We start from the raw sequence: 24,567 nt of genomic DNA, 5'->3' as shown, positions 1-24,567 counted from the left end.
TATGAAAATTACCCTCTACTAAAGCGCTCATCAACAGCTTTCATTTGATATCCATATTCTATAAACACATTCTAGGGGTACCCGGGTCCACGTTTTTGCCTATATCTCGAGACCCTAGTCACCCAGGGGTATGAAAATTACCCTCTACTAAAGCACTCATCAACAGCTTTCATTTCATATCCATATTCTATAAACACACTCCAGGGGTACCGGGTCCACGTTTTGGCCTATATCTCGAGACCCTAGTCACTCAGGGGTATGAAAATTACCCTCTACTAAAGCACTCATCAACAGCTTTCATTTGATATCCATATTCTGTAAACACATTCTAGGGGTACACGGGTCCACGTTTTTGCCTATATCTCGAGACCCTAGTCACCCAGGGGTATGAAAATTACCCTATACTAAAGCACTCATCAACAGCTTTCATTTGATATCTATATTCTATAAACACACTCTAGGGGTACCCGGGTCCACGTTTTTGCCTATATCTCGAGACCCTAGTCACCCAGGGGTATGAAAATTACCCTATACTAAAGCACTCATCAACAGCTTTCATTTGATATCCATATTCTGTAAACACATTCTAGGGGTACACGGGTCCACGTTTTTGCCTATATCTCGAGACCCTAGTCACACAGGGGTATGAAAATTACCCTCTGCTAGAGCACTCATCAACAGCTTTCATTTGATATCCATATTCTATAAACACACTCTAGGGGTACCCGGGTCCACGTTTTGGCCTATATCTCGAGACCCTAGTCACCCAGTCACCTATCCTATATTTCAAGTTAGATCAAAATACACACGGGGTGCAAAACAAATTCAAAATCGGTTCAGTAGTTTAGGAGTCCATTGGCCTCAATTGTGTGACACGTGTTTTTTATATATTAAGATTAATTCTAACAATATAACTTAGCTCTAACCTAACCTAACTGCTTGCGGTTAGCCGCTGATGTTAGCCGATGTTGTTGTTGCCATTGTAGCTGTAGTTTGGTGCTTTAGAATTCTTATTGTTGCGCGTTGAAGTGAACGGAAGTGAGTTTCGGGTTTAGTCAATATTGTTGTTGCTAAAGTTAAAGCTTATAGCAAGCTATGTGGAGTGTTTGGTCACACGTCCAATGGTAGATATATCGTCAGCAGTTTAGGCGTGAGAATAATGTTGTAAAGTTAGTGCTAGTAGCCAGCGATAGGAAGTATCAGATCACACTTTCAATGGTAGGCTTATCATCAGCAATTTTGGGCGTGAGAAGAAAAACGTTGCTAAATTCTCCCCCTCTTAAACTGAGACGACCCTGTTTCGGTTGACTTGTTTTACAGCGTTAATTGTAGCTATTTGCATGTCCTCCACACTAACGGAACGCCCTCCTCCGTAGGTTTTATTGTTAACAGTTATTTTGGGGTTTTGTTTCAGTTTAATCAGGAGAAATGTAATGAAATATATTGAAATAAACGTAAGTGCGAGCCATATCCAGGTTACGGCATTTTTCTGCTCAGCTACGACTGCGATATGATTTAGCCTTTTACGCCCCGATTCTGAGCGTTACCGGTAAAATAGTACCCAGAACATTATGTAACCGAATATCGTTACCAGTTCTTTTATCCGCGATTCTGGCCAAAGTGGTAACGCTGTCATCACCGAAAAGCTCACCAGTGTCTGTGGAGAAATTTGAAAGGTAGTTTTCTTCGCTTTCACGGTTGCCACTTTGGTCCATTTGGACCAAAAATGGTCCCTTCCAACCCCATTTGGTCCGCTGGTCCATTTTCTTCAATTTTGGTCCTTTTTAGGCAGTAGCCACGATTGGTACTTTTCTTTCTTTTCACTGAGGTAAAAATTCACAATATTGCCCAAAAATTTGCCACACTTTCGTTAGCCCCCATATAATTTTGAATTTACTTCAATGGAACTCTCAACATAAAAAATTGCTCAGTCAATAAAATGTACCAGAACAATAACATTTCACCTAGGATATAATTTATGCCAGGCATTAAAAAAAAAAGTGTTGGCAAACACATTTTCGTTAATTGTTGATGAAATAACAGACTAATCAAAAAAAAAAATTTTGTTTTATAACAATATTAAGTAATAACGGCTAGATATTTCGATCGGTTATACAACACTATGTAAAATATATGAAAATAAAAATTGCTTCTCGCCTAGCATAGCTTATAGCGAGCACTCTGCCGTGAGCCTACCACTTTCAAAACGTATACAAAGAAATTCTATGCATTACTTCTCGTTTGGCACTATGATATTTAAATCTTTCTCACCCAGCTCAATGAGTTCAAGGAATTCCAGGACTATTGTGGTGTTAAGCCACGCAAGGCAATTGAAAACTATTATCTTGGCACATGAAATATTTTAACTCGAAGACAGAAGGAAGCAAATGCAAAAGAGATTTGATTTCGGAAGAAATGTTTTGTATAAAATTATTCCCGTAGGTGCTAGCAGAACCCCTGAGGCCTGGGATCAAAACACACTTACTGAATCTAGGCTCTGATATGAAGTTTAAACGTTAAGGGAAAAAGTAAGCATCTATAAAAATAGCACTAACAAAATTGCCTAGTTTCATTTATGATTTACTGAGATATCCACATACATAGTTCGGCAACACCAGAACGCAAGTTTTGAACCTAGCTGCACTCTACATTTTATTTCATTGCAATCAATAACATAATGCTAGAACCAAGAGATTTGTGACCAAAACTAGGTTCACAACGTTTGGTTGGTGAAAGACATAGACTTATCATATGTCAAAATTTAGTACCATTTTTGGTTGCATGCACATATATTTGTTTGTTCAGCTTGAATTAAAGAAAAGTCTTCACTATGTTTTGGTAAAATTTTATATGGAAATATCCTAAAGTTTTGTATTTTATACTAATAAAATAAAACAAAAAGTTGGTCCTTTTTTCGGTGAATTTTGGTCCCACATGAAAACATGGTGTGGCAACCGTGTTCGCTTTACCGAAAATATCTCACTTGTAGATACGAGGTTAACGAATAAACGGGACGATGTGTATATGCATATTATGTATGATAAGTTTCTACATAGGTATATATTGTAATTTATTCTGTGAAAGTACATAATGTAAACAAATATGTATAGCAAGAGGCAACACTTTTTTACTATTATCTTTACTTATTTGCGCTTGCAATTCGTTATTTTTCAGTTTTGCCTTTTTCTAAACAACAGCTGTTGTGTGGTTATTTCGATGTAACCACCTACTTTTGCGGGTAAAAAATTATCCGGCTACTTTCGCGGGTAGAATACCAAAAGGGCGAAAAGTTGCCACATGATTTCGTTACCGTGGTGAAGAATGTTGTTACCACACTAGAATCAGGGCGTTAGTGTTGATTATATGAAGGTTGTTTAAATACTCAATAGTAAGCGGCTCTTTATGTTCGGAGATGTTTATCGATATCTTTTTTGGCGGCTCAACGATATGTGTTGGGCTTTGGTTGGTTTCAAACTTTGAGTCATTAACCAATAAACTGTTTTTAAAGTTAATCAAGTAAGTTCCTTTCACTCGTGTCATTGTAGTTTTACCATCTTCTCGCACATCAGCCGAGGCTTCGTTGATTATCACGAGACCATCATCAACATGCTGTATTTTGGGTATTCCGACTGCTGTTATTGTGTGACATGTTGCTGTATTTTTGTTCAGTAATGCGGTTACACATGGCGAGTCTACGGATTCGATGCACACTAACATGTCTGCGGCTGATTGGCATGCGGTAAGCGATTTCACAGCTTCAATACACCTACCCATAATATTAGTTTCTAAATTTAAAAATGAACCGCTATGAATAACGGGGTATATCTTAACTAAGTTACAAGATTCACTAAGTTTAGGAAATTTCACAAAGTATTTGATTTCGTGGTCCGATGCATACATTTTTACTTTTTTTGATAACGTCCTTGAAATAAAGGTTATGGGTCTCTTATTCTGAGACAAGACAGCACCTATTGCCACACTTGATGCATCAGTGGAAAGTTCAAAGGGTTTCCCAAACTCGGGATGTTGCAACAGAACATCCTCCGAACCTAGAATCATCTTAATACGTTCGAATGCATTTACTGCCTCTTCATCTAACTGTACTTTAACATTTCTTGATTGTTTTGTTTTTGCATTTCCGTTATCACCCCTTAAATATTTGAAGAGCGGTTTGGCAATACGGGCGTAGTCTTGGATGAACCGTCTGTAGTACCGAGATAGTTCAAGGAATGACCGAAGAGCCCGAAGAGATTCTAGTCTCTTATATTGAAGGATATCATTAACCTTTTTTGGACATGTTTTAATACCATTTTCATTAATAATAAATCCCAAAAACTCGACTTCTTTCATAAAAAACTTTGATTTTTTTGGAGTGATGCGCATATTAGCTCTCTCCAATTTCTGAATGACCTCTTTTAAATTCTTTAGGTGTTGTTCTTTCGTAGCTGAGTAAATAACCACATCGTCCATATAAACATGACAAATTCTTCCTATGACGTCTCTCAAAACGTCATCGATTGCCCTTTGGAATATACTTGGGGCATTTTTTAATCCGAAAGGTAGGCGACAAAACTCATACTTTCTATTATTAACAGAAAACGCAGTCTTCTCGCGGTCACTTGGGTCAAGCAAAATTTGATGAAACCCGCTCTTCAAATCTAAGGTTGAAAAGTACTTCCCAGTGCCCAGATTTGATAAAATTGCAGAGTTTTCCGGCATCGGGTATCTATCGGCGATGGTTACTTTAATTAATTTTTGAAAATCGATAACCAACCTCAAGTCCCGGTCACCATTCTCATTTGTTGTTTTCTTTTTTACAACCCATATCGGGCTATTATAGGAACTTCGCGATGGTTGAATGATCTTATCCTTTAGAAGACGCTGGATCTCTTCATTCACGAATTTTGTGTATGCAATGGGGTAGGGGTACGACTTTCTGTATATGGCCTCATCAGTTGTAGTCCCTTTACTTTAGTATGGAAAGGCAACCCTAAATTTGGGTCTGCAAACGCGCTTTTATTTTTCTTAATGATATCTTCAAATTCAGGTAAAACCTCAGAGGGTACTTTCTCGGAATCAAAAAATAAATGCGACACATCTCTACATTTAAACAACTTTATGTTTTCAGATCCCTCTAAATATTGCAGCGTGTTACTCGTCGTATCAATTTGTGCACCTATGTTTTTTAGAAAATCTAGCCCACTATGGCATCAAACGAAGTCAGGCCGGACAAAATAAAGAATTCAGAAATGTGTCCTAAAATTCGTACCTTGCACTTCCTTGTTATAATTTGTGACACGAAGACAGTTTTAATTCTAAAAGGTTTATATACCTGTTGAATGTTTTTCAATACTGAAAGATTATTTATGTAATTTTTAGGAGTGCCGGTATCCAAAAAATTTTCAGAACAGTTTTATTGTTCAGCCTCTTCTCTATATAAGGGAGGGAAAAGGCTCCTACTCTAAAAAATTGTCCTCGCCGTCACTCTTCTTCCTCCGATTCCTCGGAAATGGTATTTATCTTTTGTGCTTTATGAGGAATAGCGTTGTTCGATTTACCCGAGCTCTCAAGTCTTCTTTTTTGAACATGATCCGGGGGCCCCTCATTCTTTCCCGCACTTGTACCGGCGGTTCGACCTTTACTCTGTTGGGAGGGATTTCGAGGATATTGGTTAAAGTCGTTTGTTCGCACATTTCTTTTGTACTGAGATAGCGATAGATTACAACCATTGGAACAGGTCCCTCGGGACTTCTATTTTCTACCCTGGAAGCCTGTTTGTAATAAGGGTTTTTTTGTGGGTGCCTGTAGGTGAATTCTTCGAAGGAGTTAGCAAACTGGTATCTCCACCGGTTGCTCTCTATTTCATGAGCCATCGCAAGCGCAGTGGGCATGTCCTGCGGACCTTTTGAGTAAATAATATTACCTATTGAGGGTTGTAGACCTGATACAAAAGTCCGAAGAGCGCCGGATCTATATTTTTTGAGCAAAACATCTATTATTTCCTGCCTTTCGGTTTCCATCATTATCTTCGACGATATCAGTGTAAACTGTTTTTCTATTCTATCATAATATTCGTTAATACTCAACTTTCCTTGCCTCATGGTACTAAGCTGTTTCTCCAGTACGTGTAACGGCCTTCTCTCTGCATATGCGTGGTCTAGCCTCGCCACTATGGCGTCTTAAATAGAGGACAGTATTATATTCGGATAGAACCTGGTCGGCATGGCCAGTCACCTTTGTTCTAACTTTAAGGAGGGCTTGTACATTGATTGTTGATCTTTTATACACTTTGTCCATATACAACGCTAATCGTCTCCATGAAGGGTATGTTAATCTATCATCTATTTGAATTCTGGCAGGTATTTTACCGCCTCTAAAGTCGTTGGAAGTGAATTTTCCATATTTACCTCCGAATAAGTCTCCATTTTTGGGCCCGTTTCGAGCTTTTCAATTTTTTTGTTAACTCGTAAATTTTTGCGTCATATTGCGAATTATTATTTTTCAAGAGCTCCGCGATAGCAGGTTGAAATGCTTCAGCATCCATTATAGGGCTATGAGAGTTTACCACAAAAACAAAAAAAAAAAAAACAGCAAGGCAGGGTCGAAACCCGTTCAGGTAAAGTATAGTACGCTAGGGCGACTCGATGGTAAATTTAATTAAAATTGTGCGTTTAATAAAAGGAAATTGCGTTTACTAAAATTTTCAAATATTGATTTTATAATTGTTTTCGTATGCAATTGTTTTTGTATCACTTCTCCTAATTTATTTTTAAAATTTTCACTACAAATCAATAAATTTAAAAGAACACTAGCAATATTCACAAATTTTGTTCTTACAATATAATTATTAGCAGCCAGATCATTATCGGATACTTCCTTGTTTTGATTAGTTAAATACCTGTTGAGGTAAAATTTGGTGAATCCTTGTTGTTGTTGTTGTAGCGATTAGGTTACTCCCCGAAGGCTTTGGGGAGTGTTATCGATGTTATGATCCTTTGTCGGATACAGATCCGATACGCTCCGGTAACACAGCACCATTAAGGTGCTGGCCCGACCATCTCGGGAACGATTTATATGGCCACATTAAACCTTCAGGCCATCCCTCCCTCCCCACCCCCAAGTTCCATGAGGAGCTTGGGATCGCCAGAGCCTCGTCTGTTAGTGAAACGGGATTCACCGCTCGAAGGTGAGGTTGACAATTGGGTTTGAGAAGCTATATATTGCGCTACACAACCCCTTGAATCCCACAACACAACAACCTTGGTGAATCCTTGTTGGGCGCCAGTAAATAAAACACGCGACACTTATTATATTGAGCCGTATGCTCTTTATTACGATTCTTTATAGACGGAATTAATTCTAACAATATAACTTAGCTCTAACCTAACCTAACTGCTTGCGTTTAGCCGCTGATGTTAGCCGATGTTGTTGTTGCCACTGTAGCTGTAGTTTGGTGCTTGAGAATTCTTATTGTTGCGCGTTGAAGTGAGTTTCGGGTTTAGTCAGTATTGTTGTTGCTAAAGTTAAAGCTTATAGCAAGCTATGTGGAGTGTTTGGTCACACGCCCAATGGTAGACATATCGTCAGCAGTTTAGGCGTGAGAATAATGTTGTAAAGTTAGTGCTAGTAGCCAGCGATAGGAAGTATCAGATCACACTTTCAATGGTAGACTTATCATCAGAAATTTTGGGCGTGAGAAGAAAAGCGTTGCTAACTTACATGTAAACAGCAAAGCTAATAGTGAAGAAGCCCTGCCAGCCATGAGTGGATAAAAAATTGGGTAATAAATTGGAAAATTAAATGAAATAAATTAAAAAAATATGATTAAATAAAATTTACTGTATTTTTATTAAAATTAATTAAAATAAGATAAAATAACATAAATACAACTAAAATCAAAAAAAAAAAAAAAAAAAATTGGCTAATATAAACTGAAATAAAATAAAATAAAATGATAATAAAAAGGACAAAATGAAATAAAGTAAAATAAAATGAATTTTAAACAAATGAAATGGAATGAAACGCAATGAAATGAAATATATACATAACAAAAAAATTAAACAAACCTAAACCAAAATTTCCTGAAACTAAAATTAAATTTTTACTTAGAAAAACTCGTTCACACCCCAGACGTTACGATAATAAAATGCGCAAATTAGTGCTCTATAGAGCCAAGCTCTAAAATAGTCGGCTATACCAAATCCATCTCTTCATCTCGTGAAACTTGGAACTGTTCATGGACACGGACGTGAGATTTGTGAGCCCAGCTCTTAAATAAACGACTATGCCACTAATGCCATTTCTTCATCAGGTGATACTTGAAACTATCCGTGTAAGTCTACGAATACGTATGTTGACGCACCTACATAGTAGAGTTGGCAAATATCCGTGTACCTGTGATTTTGTCACAGCTACTGAAATATCACAGTACATTTCAGCGACAGCTTACAAGGAATATTCGTGACTGATTACCTGTGACAGCATTATTTCCTGTTACCAGTCACATACTCAAACATAACTCTCATCACAGGAACAAATTGCTTCTATGCTATGAACCAATACAATGAGCAAGTTACTTAAGGGTAATCCTTTACTTTAGCTCACAACTGCTAAAACTCGTCGAAAAATATCGGGAGAGGTTTGGCACACATATAGCCAATAGTCTATAATAAACTTCTAGCTATATTTTTTTGAAAAGGGGAGGTCCCCGCCCCCTAAGAACAGTTATAATTTAATTATTGTATTTTTTCGTCTTTGTGACTGAATGCATTTTGATGAAATTTGTGACAATAGTCTACTGGCGATTTTTTTTTCGAAAATGGAAGGGGGGCGGTCCCACGACCTTTCGAACAATTACTTTTTAATAATTTTTACACATTATAACTTTACGTTTACTGACCTTCCCCAATATCAGAAAATTAATAGGTGAAATAATGCGATGGTTTACAAAGTGAGCAGTGACACCCTCCGTTTCCTTTCTCCCACCCGTCGGGGTCATTTGAGAACTTTTTCGGGATCATTTTGGGACTCTTCCGGAATCATTTCTGCATAGTTTTCGGGATCCGTCCGGGATCCCGTCGGGGTCATTTCGTGCCTTTTTATGGATAATTTCGATCATTTGGGGATCCTATCAGGTTATCAGCTCATTTAATAATTTTTTTACTCTATTACAAAAATAAAATATCTATGTATATTATTTTAATGACAATTATTTTAAAACAAATAACTTGATAAGCAGGTTAATAGCCCATATATTTTATTTTCTCCTTGTGGACGAGGCCGCGGGTAAAGGCTAGTGTAATATAATGTTAAGTTTTTCAACTTATATATGGGAAATTCCCAGCTGTTTTCATCAGAATGCTTCAACAAAGATAAAATATTACGTTCAATTGACCCACGTGTGATGATGGAACAGCCCTCTTATCCCATTTAGTTTCTCTGATGCCTACACCATAAACAATTTGTTCACCTCAGTTTGTAAAAATATGGCTACTTTAAAGTGACAGCGCTGAATGTTACGGTTTTCGCTACAATCGCGGTAATAATAAGAGTAAAACAACTTAACGGCAATCATATTATTGGGATAATATGAATTAGGCTGTTGGAAAATTTTTTACAAACACTTTTACACAACTTGTTTTTTCTGTCTTATTGCTTTTATAATTTTATATTGCAGGACTAAAGGACACCTTGTAATATTGATTATCCGTAAATATGTTAACATTACAATGCCTTCGGCAGTAACGATTTGACTCAAAGTTTTGTGAGTTGCTGCTTTTATGAGAGTTCATTGTTAATTTTTTTCATTGAAGCTAGACGGTCAACAAAATACAAAAAAAAATTAAATAAACTGTGATATGTACGAAAATGGAACTTAATAACCTGTGTAACACAACGGCTTGATACAACATAAAAGTAGTTTATGTATTGATTTTTCACACAACTTTCATATACATATGTATGTATGCTTTTACTGTACGTAATTCAGTAAACTGAAACGAAGAAAAATAGTGTAATATATATGTATACTTATACTAAATATACACACATACTACATATATATACACATAATTTTTAATGTATTTTAAATGTGTAGTTAAGTTGTCACTTTGAATTCAATATGGCATGGAATTTTGTGGGCAAGCCAAAGTCTGGCACTGAAACTGCTTTGGATGCGTGCGACTACTTTGTTGATGAAGTTATTGAATTAACTCGATGCTTAGGTATATCAATATTTCTACAAAATTGAAAGAAAACTTTAGAAGAAAGATCGTAAACTTCTAACCCACACCATTAAATTTGTTTCTATCTTTGCAGATGCACGTGAGCAAGTCCGTATGATAAAACATCGCGAATTACGCCAGGCAGTAGTTAGTAGCGATGAGCGTACTGTCCGCGTACTATTGGAAGCTTTAGGCAGCGAGAGGCAAGTGATTGCCAACATGGCGCCAGCTGGAGCAAACAGCTTGCTATTTATGTAAGTATTAAAGAAAATGTGACAAAGGACATGCCCCTTACCCATATAACTCGAAACAAGTAAGGGAGTCTAAGTTCGGATGTGACCGAACATTATCAGCTGGGAGCTTTTTTCGAAAAAAACTTGAGACAACACCTTCAGTCATGCTTATCTTCAACATAGATGAAAGCTTATACAAACGGTTCTTACTGGACGTGATTTATTGTTATGTTAGTTTTCATAGGTCTATTAGGGATAAATAGGACAGCCAAAATACGCCACACTGAAAGAAAAAGACTGGTAAAATCAACCGAAATACCGGTCAATTCAACCGAAATTTCTGTCGATTTTTATTCATCGCAACAAGATGTTGAATCAACTGCGCACAAATCGTAGATCCGTAATTTACCGTTTTAGTAGTCAAAAACAAATATTACTGTCGCTCTAAGAATACCAATCAAAACTGTCAATATGAAAGGGATTTCTTATCTTTTGAAATTACCAGCGCAAACTGTAAAATTAACAGATTTAATGTTAAGATGAGAGTAACAGCGAAAGACGTAGAAATGACAAAGATTTTTTGTTCATTCGAAATAACCAGCGTAAACTGTTAGATTAACAGAGTTTATTGTCGAAATGACACTACCAGTGAAATCTATTGAAATAACAGATATTTGTTTTTTTATAGATTAATAGCGTAAACCTTTACATCAACAGAGTTTTCTGTTCATATGGCATTAATACCTGTGGAAAAAATAAAAGCCGGATAAAGATATATTTAAACTTACGTAGTCTTTTTTTATTTGTATAAATTACACATAAGTACATTTCATTTCTAATGATTTTATTGCTATATTTAACTTAAATCTGAATTCAAATAAACAAAACTTGTTCCGTATTACCATCAACAGCTTTGCACGAAATGTTGCCATATATATACGTAAATATATGAATACATAAATACGCATGCTTGCTACATATATATTTGCCACAAACATATTCACACACGCGTTAGTACATGCTCTAGCGAAAACAACGGTACTGCACCGTTTGTTAAACCACATTGGCGTCGGTTTCAAAAACTTTATTTCAACTTTTTTTCAAATTTTTTTACCATATTGTTATATTATAATTATATTTATATTTGTGTACGCACATTTGATATAAAATGTTTCCATTTTCTTTGAATTTAAAACAAAAATCGTAGAAATAAGTACATATTATGTACATACATATGTATGTATGTATGTGCTTACTAACCGAACTTCACATTAAACATTATATACATTAAACTTTATATATACACTTTATTAATTTGTTTTATTAAACGCACGCATTATAATTTATTTAATTTATAGTTTTGAACTTCGTAGTAGTCGCTTCCCAAGGCCGTCGGTTCTATGTACCGGTGCGACTCGGGATTTTTCCCGACCAAGGACTGCCATTTCAGTGTAACCCCATTTAATTTGTTGCGTCCTGAGAAATGGTTTTGCTGTATCTGCCGGAAAATAATCTTTTTAGGACGGTCATACTCTTGTCAGTGTGTCTCGTGTAAGGGATGGTTGCATCGGACAGGTTGTTCTGGGCTAGACCCCAAAACCAGACATCCACGTAACTTCTATGAATCTTTTGTGGCTCCTTGCTGTTCACGCCCTAGGATGTCTCGTAGTCTGCGCCTTATCATATATTTGATCCCGACATCGACCGCAGGGACAGTGTGTTAGAACGTCAAGGATTATCTGTCTGGTCGGGCGATGCAAACCTAGAAATCGTCAACATCTACATCCCTCCTGTCACCTGTTGCCCCAGTGGATACCGCCCTGATATCAGCGCCGTACTCACTGGAAACGATCGCATTATTTTAGGCGATTTCAATGCCCATCACGATATATGGCATTCAAACTTGCGGGTTGACAGTAGGGGTGAGATGTTAGCGGATCAAATAGAAGAAACGACGTTCTGCACAATAAACGGAGACACCCCCCCACGTATGGAAGCTGTCATAGTTCGCCGGATATTTCAATCGTGAGCGCAGAACTCGTAAACTGCGTCAACTGGCAGCCGATGGTAATATTGGCATCCGACCACCTGCCTATACTTATTTCGCTCGAGCGTTCCGCCGACTTCATCGTCGCAGAAAAACGCACTTTCATTAACTTTAAAAAAGGAAAGTGGGACGAATACAAATCCTTTACAAACAACCGCTTTGCTGCCCTCCCTATCCCAACTGATGCCCGCCAAGGGGAGCGTGCTTTCCGCAAGGTCATTGAATCTGCCTCGGCTCGTTTCATTCCCGCCGGTAGAATTCCCGAAATTCGGCCCCACTTTCCGGCAGAGGCCGCAAGTTTAGCGAGAGAACGTGACCTTATAAGACAGCTCGATCCCGGCGACCCCCAAATAAGGGATATAAAGCAACGCATCAGATTGCTTGTGGATGAACACAAGCGGGCGAAATGGGAGGAGCACCTAATGGTTGTAACCTCTCTGCTGGTGTAGGTAAACTTTGGTCCACTGTAAAGTCCCTATCGAATCCGTCTAGTCACAATGACAAAGTTTACATCGCCTTTGGCGACAAAGTGCTGTCGGATGGGAAAAAATGCGCGAGCGCTTTCTGCCGACAATATATAATGCATTCTACGGTCGACAAAAATAGACGGGGGGCCAACAGACACGCACATAAACATAAGTTCAGCGCGTCACCAATTACCATCACCGCCAAAGAGGTTGAGGATGCCATCGGTCATGCTAAATCATCCAAAGCAGTGGGCCCAGACGGCATAGCCATGCCGATGCTTAAAAGCCTAGGGAAAGAGGGTTTCAAATATTTAGCACGTGTCTTCAACCTGTCTCTTTCCACCTTTGTCATACCCGAAAAATGGAAAATGGCCAAGGTGGTCCCGCTACTAAAGCCTAGGAAACCAGCTAACATAGGAGAGTCATATCGCCCGATATATCTCCTATCGCCAGTAGCCAAGACGCTTGAAGCCATTTTGCTCCCTTATTTCCAAGCACATTTGCAGCTAGCCCCTCATCAGCATGGCTTCAGAAAACTCTATAGCACTACCTCCGCGCTAAATGTCATCAGCACCCAGATAAATTGCGGTTTAAATCAAAACCCCCACCATAGAACAGTACTCGTAGCGCTAGACCTATCAAAAGCTTTTGATACGGTCAACCATGGCACGTTACTGCAAGACCTGGAAGAGTATACCCTTCCCCTATGTCTTAAAAGGTGGACCGCAAATTATCTGGGTGGTCGGCAGGCATCGGTGCAATTTAGAAATGAAACTTCAAAACCCCTATCCCCACTTTTGTTTAATTTCTATATATCTAAGCTACCTTCGCCACCAGAAGGAATTACTATCGTTTCCTACGCCGATGACTGCACAATAATGGCCACAGGCCCAGGCCCAGGGATCGATGAGCTTTGCAACAGAATAAACGGCTACCTCCCTGATCTCTCCAATTTTTCCGCTTCGCGAAACGTGGCATTACCGACTGTCCTACACCCCAAAATCTTGGTTGTGACGTTTGATCAGGATCTACATTTTGTGAGCACGCAGGCGCAATTGTTCCGAAAATGCAGAGCCGGGGAAAAGACAAACAAACGCTCATTACCGCATACAAAGCAATTGGCCAGCCGTTTGCGTGCTACGCGTTCCCTATATGGTCGCTAAAAACTACCCGCTGGAAGAGGCTACAGGCCTGCCAAAATACTGCGCTCAGAACCGCCACTGGCTGTCTTCTTATGTCGCCAGAACACCATCTACATAATGAGGCGAGAATACTCCCCATCAAGGAGAGAAATGAGATGCTAACCAAACAGTTCCTGTTGAATACCCAGAAACCTGGGCATCCCAACAGATATCTGATTGATGAGCCAAAACCGCCTAGGGACTTAAGGAGTCATCTCCGTAAGCATTTTGAGGAAATACGGCACCTGAGAACTCAGCCGTATGAAGCAAAAAAACACAAGCAGGTCCTTGGTGAACTCCACAAACGGGCGTCGGACCTTTATGCCGGGAATTGCCCGGTGAATCCAGTACTTAGGGAACAGTACCCAAAACTTGCGGAAGAGGAACGCATAGTCCCCAGGGAAACGCGAGTCACTCTGGCTCAACTTCGTTCTGGGTACTGTAACAGGTTAAACTCTTACATATCCAGAATCAACCCCGACATACAAAATGTATGCCCCGCTTGCAATGTGTCCCCACATGACACCAACCATCTCTTTAATTGTAATGTGGAATCAACGCCTCTAACACCCCTTTCATTATGGTCCACCCCTGTCGAAACAGCAAGTTTCCTTGGACTCCCGTTAGAGGATATTGATGAAAATTTGTGATCGATCGCAGCTATTAGGTGGGGCGAAACATTGCTACAACAACAACTTCGTAGTAGTCAGTAGTGTTTCAGTTGCAGCTCATTCTCAATTTCTTCTCTCGTATGTAGAGTTGCCACACTTGATTGTTTCGAACAAAACTTGTAGTATATATGTTTGACAACATTTTAAATAGAGAACTAGTAAGTTATAGAAAAGTAAAGAATCAAATCGCGGGAAGGTAATTCACCACTGTAGTAACTTTAAATGTAACTCGACAAGTTTAATTCTCGTAACACTTTATTTTGAAATGATTCCAAAACAAGTCAAACTTTTATGCTGTCGGAAACATCAACAATAAAAAAGGATGTTGTTTTAGTTAGATTGGTTAGGAATCTGCCAATTTTACAGAATTTTGTTAACTTAAGAGGGACAATTTCTCTTCTGTTGAAATAACTAAACTAATTTGTTCGCTTGACAAAGAACTCAGTCGAATTAACCATAATTCGTCAATTTCAACGAATCTCCGTTAAGTCTAGAACAACGAAACCGCTTTGTTGATTTTACTAGCACCATTTCTATCAGTGCAAAAAGTACCGATTTTAGGCGCTCATAAAATGCCTTTAAAATCTAAACATATGCTTAAAATATGCAGTTAAGGCCCTTATATGCCGTAAAATATGCTTTTATATTTCAAAAGTACCGGGTGGACCAAAAGTAATCAAGCTATTGGAAATCGCTACAACTTTTGCAAATGGCGCCAAATTCAACTTTGGGTTTAATATTTTTGGAAGTAAACAAACTCAGAATACACAACTGCATAAACTTGAAGAATGTGAATTATTCTTAAGGAGGTATTCCCGCGGCGCTTAGTCTCTTGCTTTGATGGTGTGCCAGGCCGGCCAGATTACCACATTTCAAGACCCAGTGATATTTTCATGGTTTTTTTTTGAAGTCGGGGCTTCAGAAAATTATTCTACAGGGATGAGCAGACCTACCGCCTAAGTTATATCATTGGTGATATCATCACCATAAAACGTGTCATCTTTAGCGGCGACCACTTGGTCGATGTAATTTTCGTGGCTTTATGGAAAAAATTCTAATGGATTAAATTAACTCAATACACAAGCCGAATGACAATTTTTCATTAAAGATATAACAGAAGAAAATCATCGGATGAGTCCTGTAAATATTAATGTTTTTTATATGTATGTATATGGGGTATTCCATCCCATTTCGACCAATTTTGAACCCGACCCCTTTAGAATTGGCTGAAAGTTTTTCTTCTTTTTCTAGCTTACGAAAGACGTTTTTCAGAATTTTTTCAAATTTTTTCATCCAACTCAAAAAAGTTATGAATTTAAAAAAAAACACCGTTTTTGTTTTCAAAATGCTATAACTTTTTCAAAAATTGACCGTTTTTGTGTTTTCAATTGTACTTTTCGGAAAAAATACAAAAAAATTTTTAAAGTTTTTTTTTGTAATTTTTCAGTTTTTCGAGATTTTTCGAATTTCGCCAATTATTTTTTTTCTCATAAAAAACTTCAATCAATTCTGCAATCATCCCCACTAATCCCGGAGTGGGCCGATTTTTTTTTTTTTATTTAATTGAAAAAAAAACTAAACATTTTTTGTATTTTTTCCGAAAAGTACATTTAAAAACAAATTAAAAAAAAAAAGATCCCAAACGGTCAATTTTTGAAAAAGTTATAGCATTTTGAAAACAAAAACGGTGTCCAACTCAAAATAAATTATGAATTTAAAAAAAAACGGTGTTTTTTTAAAAAAATTTGTTTTTAAATGTACGTTTCGGAAAAAATACAAAAAAATGTTTAAAGTTTTTTTTTCAATTAAATAAAAAAAAAAATCGGCCCACTCCGGGATTATTGGGGATGATTGCAGAATTGATTGAAGTTTTTAATGAGAAAAAAAAAAATGGCGTAATTCGAAAAACCTCGAAAAACTGAAAAATTACAAAAAAAAAAAACTTTAAAAATTTTTTTGTATTTTTTCCGAAAAGTACATTTAAAAACAAATTAAAAAAAAAAAAGATCCCAAACGGTAAATTTTTGAAAAAGTTCTAGAATTTTGAAAACAAAAACGGTGTTTTTTTTTTTTAAATTCATAACTTTTTTTGATTTGGATGAAAAAATTCTGAAAAACGTCTTTCGTAAGCTAGAAAAAGAAGAAAAACTTTCAGCCAATTCTAAAGGGATCGGGTTCAAAATTGGTCGAAATGGGATGGAATACCCCATATGTACTTTCGAGCTTTTTATATACCTTCCCTTGCTTTTTACCGATGGCTTTAGCTGCATATTCATATTTGAGCTCCGACTGCTAGAAATAAGCAGGAAATACAATACTTGTTTGCAGAAATATGCTTATAAATAAGTAATAGCAAAATATGCATTTATGGTAAAATATACGAAAATATGCTATACATACAAAATATAGCTCAAACTTCATATTTTTTTGTGAAATGTATGCATATTTGATTGGTTTAGTGGTTATGAGTCATATACAAAATGTGTTGTTGCATATTTTGCGTTGACTTTAAAGCCGAACTTACTATTTTTTTAAGATGCATATCTTACAAATTATTTTATATATCATTTACAGGTCAAATGAAAAATTGTTTCAAATTAAATGACACCTGTTTCATTTCACATGAAAGTACTTTTTTGCTTATGAGATCTACAAGGCGCAATAATGTCAATGAAATTCGAGTAAATTGATATCATTTCTCTTCTGAAATCGAAAAAACGTCAGTGACAATTGACGCTTTGACATTCTTTGTCACCGCCCAACAAAGAGGTGCTAGGAGCAAAAAGACTGAGTAGCGTTTATGTTGATGTTGTAGTACCAATAAAAAAATATTGTTACTGAAGTTACTGGTGTTGAATCGGCCGATTTAGGTTTGGTTTACATTTAAAAAGCGAGCTCAACATCCTCTTTTCACTCTATATCCCATTCTGTTCTACTTTATCTAATTTTTCCTCATACCTTATTCCATTTATCTCCCTCCCACTCCCACTTAATTTTTCATTTATGGAAAAAGGTCTTGGGTTCGAATTCGAACGAAAATCTTTAATCAATAGTCTGATAAAAAATTATTAATTTTCGATCCACATATAGGGCGAGATCGGCACCTAAAACAATGATATTATCTCGGTTATTTACATTTCTACAGGGAGGTCACCAGGTAGTTTGGTTGTCATTAGGTCATGAGTTTTTCGATAAACAATGTTTTTCCAGCGTTTTACGTTCAAGTATAATTATGACATATCTTCACTGAAGGTTGGAAATATTTAGTTAAAAAAAGAAACTGAAAACACTACTTGCCACTATCTGACAGATCATCGAACGATTTCTGTCAAATAACGTTAGCGTAACCGAAGTTGGTGAAAATGGCCTTAAGTCTCTAAAGCTTTTGGTATTCTGGATCACAGTTGTTTAGGTTCGCAATTTAAAAGCCGGAGTCGACAAAAAAAAACATGTAAGACATACTGCGTTTGTTATTTTTAACGTACAATTTTTCTCAAGTGAAATTACTTTAAATATTCATATCATGACATAGTTGAGTAGTAATGATTACTTTAGGAATTAAAGCTCTGTCAATTCCCCTCCACAGCAAAGGAATTGATAACATTTCAATTTCTCATAAAAAAAAAAAAATACCAAAGAGTACAATATATTTTTTGTTTCTAATTGAAAAAAAAAACATACTTTCCGCAAATGTAATTTCTGCTCCAATATTTTCGAAAGAAATTGAAAATGTAACTGACATTTTTCCACGTAAATGACAAAGAATACCAAAATTAATTAGGAATATCCCATGCATTAAAGGAATTGCAAAAGTAATTGAAAACATCTTAGTGTAAAAATATTTCTGCGATTCAAAAAGTGATTATATGTGGCCATACTGCAGGCAATTATTATTGCTCTCTCAATCTAGGACTTATCTAATATATACAAATCACGTGCCACTATGTTTGTTCCCGATGGACTCCTAAACTACTGAACCGATTTTGAATTTGTTTTGCACCCCGTGTGTAGTTCAATCTAACTTGAAATATAGGATAGGTTATATCTCAGTTTATAGCAGAGATGCACCTTAACGTTAAGCTAATCGTTTATCAAAAAATTTCCACCGTTTCCGTTGAAACACTTCGAAATATTATCGATAAAGAAATTATCAAGATAAATTGTATCTCGTTTTTAACCGAAACGAAAAGCTTTCGTTAACGTTAAAAACGTTAACAAAAACGTGATACTTTATGTTTGAATTGTGCTGGCAATGCTATAGCCATGGTGAAGCCGTAAGGTGGTAACAATGAGCGCACATACACACACAAACTCCATATAATTTGTTTGTGTAATTCGTTAGTGGTAATGTCAAAAACACTCTGAGAAATGTTCGTACTGTCAAAATTCATGAGAAAAGTTGCAATCAGCTTGGCTAATGCTTTCACCTTTAATGACTCCGCCATCAATCAGCTTTGCCAGCATAGTTTGAAATTAATAATCAACATAAACGATTTGATTCCGTTTTGATACGGCAGAAAACGAAACGAAATCATTTCGTTAATTTGACGTTCTTAACGTTAATAAACGAAACGAAATGACTTTGTTTCGTTTATTAACGTTAATTATCGTAACGAAATGATATCGGTTCGTTGGTTAAGCATGCCTGGTTTATAGTCGCAATATTATTTTATTGCAAATTTTTTTATTTGTTTATACGCAATAATAAAATGTTACGTATACGCACCGGCACTCACATTTTCAGGTGGTGCGGATATACTTCCGTGTAATTGGTTGGTGTGTAATTAAACAACGTGCTTATCAATAAAAAATAGTAGAGTAACTTCGGGTATTATGAAATACCTATTTCTTTTTATGTCATAACTCATAAAATACATACCGGGGGCTTTTAAAATTTCGTACACAGTATCGCTAAAATATGGGCTACAACGATATTTTACAATTAGTTCACTAAAACATATGAAAAAAAAATCTTGAGGGAAAATTTGAAAACAGTCTTAAAGTGTCACTTTGAAAAACTTGCGGGTAATTTGGTATATAGGTTCGTTTAAAATGGTATACTATACCATATTACCAGCCTAATGTTACAATTAAAAAATAAATTACATAAATAATAATACAATTAAAAAGCAAAATATAATGGAAACAATTTTATTAAGAACATGAAATGCAATTACAAATAAAGCCTCCTTGGCATCATATCAATTTCAAAAACGCCTTTAAGGCTAACAAAAAACCAAATTCATTAAAAAAAATATAATAATTTACTTGGCATCTACGTTAAAAATAATGTAAAGAAAGACAAAGTAGGTAACTATTTACTTTATATACAGGAGTTGCAAAGAAATATGGCACTTCTTTTCGGAATGCATATGTCGTGAGCCCAGATTACTTCGCACTGCAAACATGAAGTCCATGTTTGAACTTTAGTATCGTCCTCTCAGCTTTTATTGCAGAAATTACACAAACTGCCTTTTGAGGGAGGAACATCATAGAACTCTTCCTTTCCATCCGATTCTTCTAGAACTACACTTTGATCGGAGTCGGTACTAGATTCCCGCCGTTTCTTTTTATGAGGAAATACTTTCTTAGGCTGAACTGGTTTAGTTTTTTTGGAGGAGCTTCGTTTGGCTATTTTTGACAAGCTACTTTGTAGCTCGGCTTTATACGGAGACGTGGTTAAAACTGTTGGCTTAGACTTCCTTCCTCTATTGCTTACGATTCGTCGTAATTTTGGCGGAGGAGAAATCTCCCAAGGTGTAAGGTATTTTTCAGCTGCTTGCAAAGAAATATCGCCGGTAAACAAATTAATTGTTGGGGGAAGTTTGTGGAAATAAAATACTTACCTATATTCACAGTTTTCGTAGAATCAGTTGATGAAAAAATACATGGTGATAATCCGGTGCTAGTAGTGGCCATGTTGCCATTTAATGTGGGCAACAAACTCTGAGTTTCAGGCATAGAATTTTCCTTATCGATGTCCTGGACTGAGACAGATTCTGCCTGCACATTTTCCATTTCGCCTGCTATAAAATCAGCTTCAGAAAAAATATGTTTATCCAACGGAAAGATTTCAGTGTTTCTAAATCCACTGATAGCTATTTGACCACTTTCAACTCGCAAATATGCTTTTGTAAACAGTCCGACCAAATCACATAGCGTCACTTTGCGTCCTTGATCTCGAGTAAAACGCCTTACTTCGTCACTATAATATACTTTAAGTGGGCCCATGAAAGTTTTGTCCAATGGCTGCAATTTATGTGTAGAGTGAGGCGGCAAGGATAATATAACAACTCCGTTATCACGGGCTAGATCAAGTAATTCGATATTTCGCGTGTGAGAATAATGCCCATCTAAAATAAGTAGAATAGGTTCTTCTTTTCTTGGCCTTGTAAACTCCAAAAAATGTTTGAACCAATTTGTGAAGATCGGTATTTGCACCCAGCCAGAGAGATGGCATGACGATTTCGGTCCGGGTGGTGCATCCTTCATAAGGAGTGGATGATTGTTCTTTCTTGGGAAAATAAACTAAGGCCGAATAAAAGAGCCACCAGCGCTCATGCACGTAATGACAGTTATAAGAGATCCGCGTTCTGCGGAAGTCATAGCGCCTATTTGCCTTTTTCCTTTTTGTGCAATAACTTTGGCTGCCGAGACTGCACAACTGAGAGACCCGTTTCATCCACATTCCAAATGCGTGTTGCTGAAAAGTTATGTTTAACATAATCATTTTTTAACAAGTTGTAAAACGAAGCCACATTTTCGCGAGTGAATCCTTTTGCTCGATCAAAAGAAGTGCCGGTTGGAGTTCGCAAGCTTAGTGTTTCACTATGCCGTTTACAAAATCCATACAGCCAGTCCTTTCCTGCGCATTTTTTCAAGATACTAAATTTATTTGGAATGTTGTTTTTCATTGCAATTTGGTATGCCAGCGATCGCAGGTCGAATATTGTTAGCCCCCAAAATCGAGACTCCATCTCTAAAGAGTATCTTACAAGTTCGCGTTCGATTTCTTGGGTGAAAACTGGTTTTCTGCCAAGCTTTGCTGAAAGAAGCCCCCCAACCGGCTTTTGGCTTCTGGCCATGCGTTGCAGTGTAGTGTGTGGGACTTCAAACCTTTTTGATGCCAACAAAATCCCCATTTCGTCATTTCTCACCGCTGCAATGGCCATGCGCATATTTTCTGCAGTCCATAGCCTTCGTACACCCTTTTTTGGCATTCTTGCTGTAAAATTCCACCACTAAATTAACATGCTGACCTACGGAACATAGGGAGGGGTAATATGGTACACTATACCACTATCCACTACACTATACCATATTACCCCGTCACGAGTGTACCATATTATACTCCTCTTTCATTTACACAAATTTTAGACTTTTTTATAGTAAAAACTTTATCTAGTTTATAACTCACCTTTTCAAAATAAAATATTGGTTGTATATTATCGATTTAAAAGATATTTGTACTTATCCGTATATTGTTGCGGAATAAAAAACCGTTTCTACTACAATGTCTTAAAAAGTCGTACACGTGCAACCACGTGTTTTAAAGAACTGAGAGAGAACTGGGCAGCTGTCAGCGCTGTAATTTTTGTTTTAATTTTCTTTTTCGTAATTTAACAGCTGTTTTCGTAGCCGGCGTTGCCATAGTGCAAATAGCTCATAAGATAGAGAGGTGTACCATATTTGCCGCCTATACGATAATACCCGAAGTTACTCTATAGCGAATGATATCAAGAATAGCAAATCACCAGGCCCGCCGAGAAGGAAGGCGGGGGGGGATTAGCCCCGGGCCCGAGTTTTCTGAGGGGGTCCGCGATTTAGAGGTACTATGACATTTTTCTTTAATTCAGGAGAGTCTTTAGTTGTTCCATGTGCAATTTTTAACCGGAATTTCAAAAGCAACGAAAATCTTTATTTCGTTTTAATATTATAGTGAAGTGTGAAAAATAATCTATATATATAAAAAGAAAGGCTAAAATGTGTGTTAGTTGGTCGCCGGTGTTTGAAGAGATGCGTCTTTCGATTTTGTTCAAACTTTCACACAAGTTGCGTAAACCTCACGCGGTCGTTACTACATACGTTTGGTTGCGATCGACGTACAGGGTCTCGAGATATAGGCCGAAACGTGGACCCGAGTACCCCTAGAATGTGTTTATAGAATATGGATAACAAATGGAAGCTGTTGATGAGTGCTTTAGTAGAGGGTAATTTTCATACCCCTGGGGGAATAGAGTCTCGAGATATAGGCCAAAGCGTGGGCCAGTGAATGCCTAGACAGTGTTTATACAATATGGATATCAAATGAAAGCTGTTGATGAGTGCTTTAGTACAGAGTAATATATTATCCAGAGACGGACTGGGACTGGGATTAGGCCTAGGATTGGGACTGAGACTCGGAGTGGGACTGGGACTGGGACTGGAATAAAATACATACCACCCTCTGGGACAGGCAATAAGGGATGCAGAAGAATGAGAAGAAATTGAGCGAAGAGAAAAGAGAGAAGGAGATTGAGAAAGAGATAGAATGAGACGAAGATGGAGATAGATGAAGCGAAAAAGATGGAGGGAGGAGTGAATAAAAGGATTAGGAAAAAGTGAAGAGGAGGAGGGGGGGGGGAGGGCAGAGTCAGACGGAAAAAGCTTATTAAAATGTATGCAGGTAGGCCAAATTTAGGGCAGAACAACGTCTGCCGGGTCTTCTAGTGTAAGTATAAAAAAAATAAGTAAATTTGTGATACTTAGTAGCAGGCTTACTGGCATATGCTCACGACATTGATATCATCGGACTGAACACCTGCTACGTAAGTACTGTTTCCTCAACACTGTAGAAAGAAGCGGAAAAGATGGGTTTAATGGTGAATGGGGACAAAACGAAGTACCTGCTGTTATTAGCCAAAAAGTCAGCGCACTTACGCATTGAAAACCACGTCATTGTTCGAATGCCAGCATTTCGAAAATAAAAAAGGCTAATTTTATTTAGGAAGAAGCATTAACACAGTAAAACACATCAGGTTTTAAATCCAGCGAAGAGTCACTCGTGCCAATAAATGCTACTTTGGACTGAGTAGGCAATTGAAAAGTAAAGTTCTCGTAAACGAAGACCGTGCTCTATAGAAGCATTAACCATGACAACATCAGATGAGGCGGTTCTGGAAGTGTTCGAGAGAAAAGTTCCTCGGAAGATTTATGAGGCTCTACGCATTGGCGACGGCACGTACCGAATAATTCCAGCGAATTAAAACACTATAAATGTAAAAGCCTCCATTGGACTACACAACTGAGTTGAGTTTATGATGCAACAACACCAGTCAGGGTAAGTCATTATTACAAAATGGTGTGGCATTTGGCGATACTCGCTTCAAAAAAAAAAAAAACCCGAGCTTATAGATTTATTTGATGGCAAAAAATAAGTCTGCAACTTATCAGATCTTCTTTTATTTTATAGTTCTGGCTAACCGTGGAAACGTTAAAACAAGCATGAAGCCGTATGACCCATAAACAAATGAGCCAATATCACGCAAACGGAGAATAAATCTTGCCAACAAGTACTTCTTTAGTCATCTGAAAAGTAAATACCGTCTCGACGAATCTCGCTCTACAAGTCGCTCATAATACATTTCCTAATGTTTGGCTCGGAATCATGGAAGGTGTCGAGAGAAGATGAGATTGCTCTTGGAGTGTTCGAGAGAAAATTTCTCCGGAAGGTTTATAGTCCTGTCCGTGACGTCGACGGCGAGTA

General features: G+C 37.3%; 1 protein-coding gene across 14 annotated transcripts in view; it reads left to right on the top strand.

Annotated features, from left to right (window-relative positions):
* Positions 1 to 24,567, top strand: part of Lrrk (Leucine-rich repeat kinase) — a 255,882-nt gene that overhangs the window by 10,063 nt on the left and 221,252 nt on the right. For 6 of the 14 annotated variants that reach the window (XM_067763702.1, XM_067763703.1, XM_067763705.1 and 3 more), the window contains exons 2-4: positions 3,546 to 3,739; positions 10,097 to 10,223; positions 10,318 to 10,477. In XM_067763702.1, the coding sequence (XP_067619803.1) occupies positions 3,704 to 3,739; positions 10,097 to 10,223; positions 10,318 to 10,477 (323 nt within the window). In that variant the 5' untranslated portion in view covers positions 3,546 to 3,703. Of the gene's footprint in view, positions 1 to 3,545; positions 3,740 to 9,676; positions 9,976 to 10,096; positions 10,224 to 10,317; positions 10,478 to 24,567 lie in introns of all 14 variants that reach the window. The other 8 variants (XM_067763698.1, XM_067763699.1, XM_067763700.1 and 5 more) reach the window with 6 other exon arrangements.

This window comes from Eurosta solidaginis, chromosome 1, assembly GCF_040869045.1.
Source record: "Eurosta solidaginis isolate ZX-2024a chromosome 1, ASM4086904v1, whole genome shotgun sequence".
In the NCBI taxonomy this organism is placed as follows: domain Eukaryota; kingdom Metazoa; phylum Arthropoda; class Insecta; order Diptera; family Tephritidae; genus Eurosta; species Eurosta solidaginis.
Note: the sequence above shows the minus strand (reverse complement) of the source record. Positions and strands in the feature narration are given on the sequence as shown.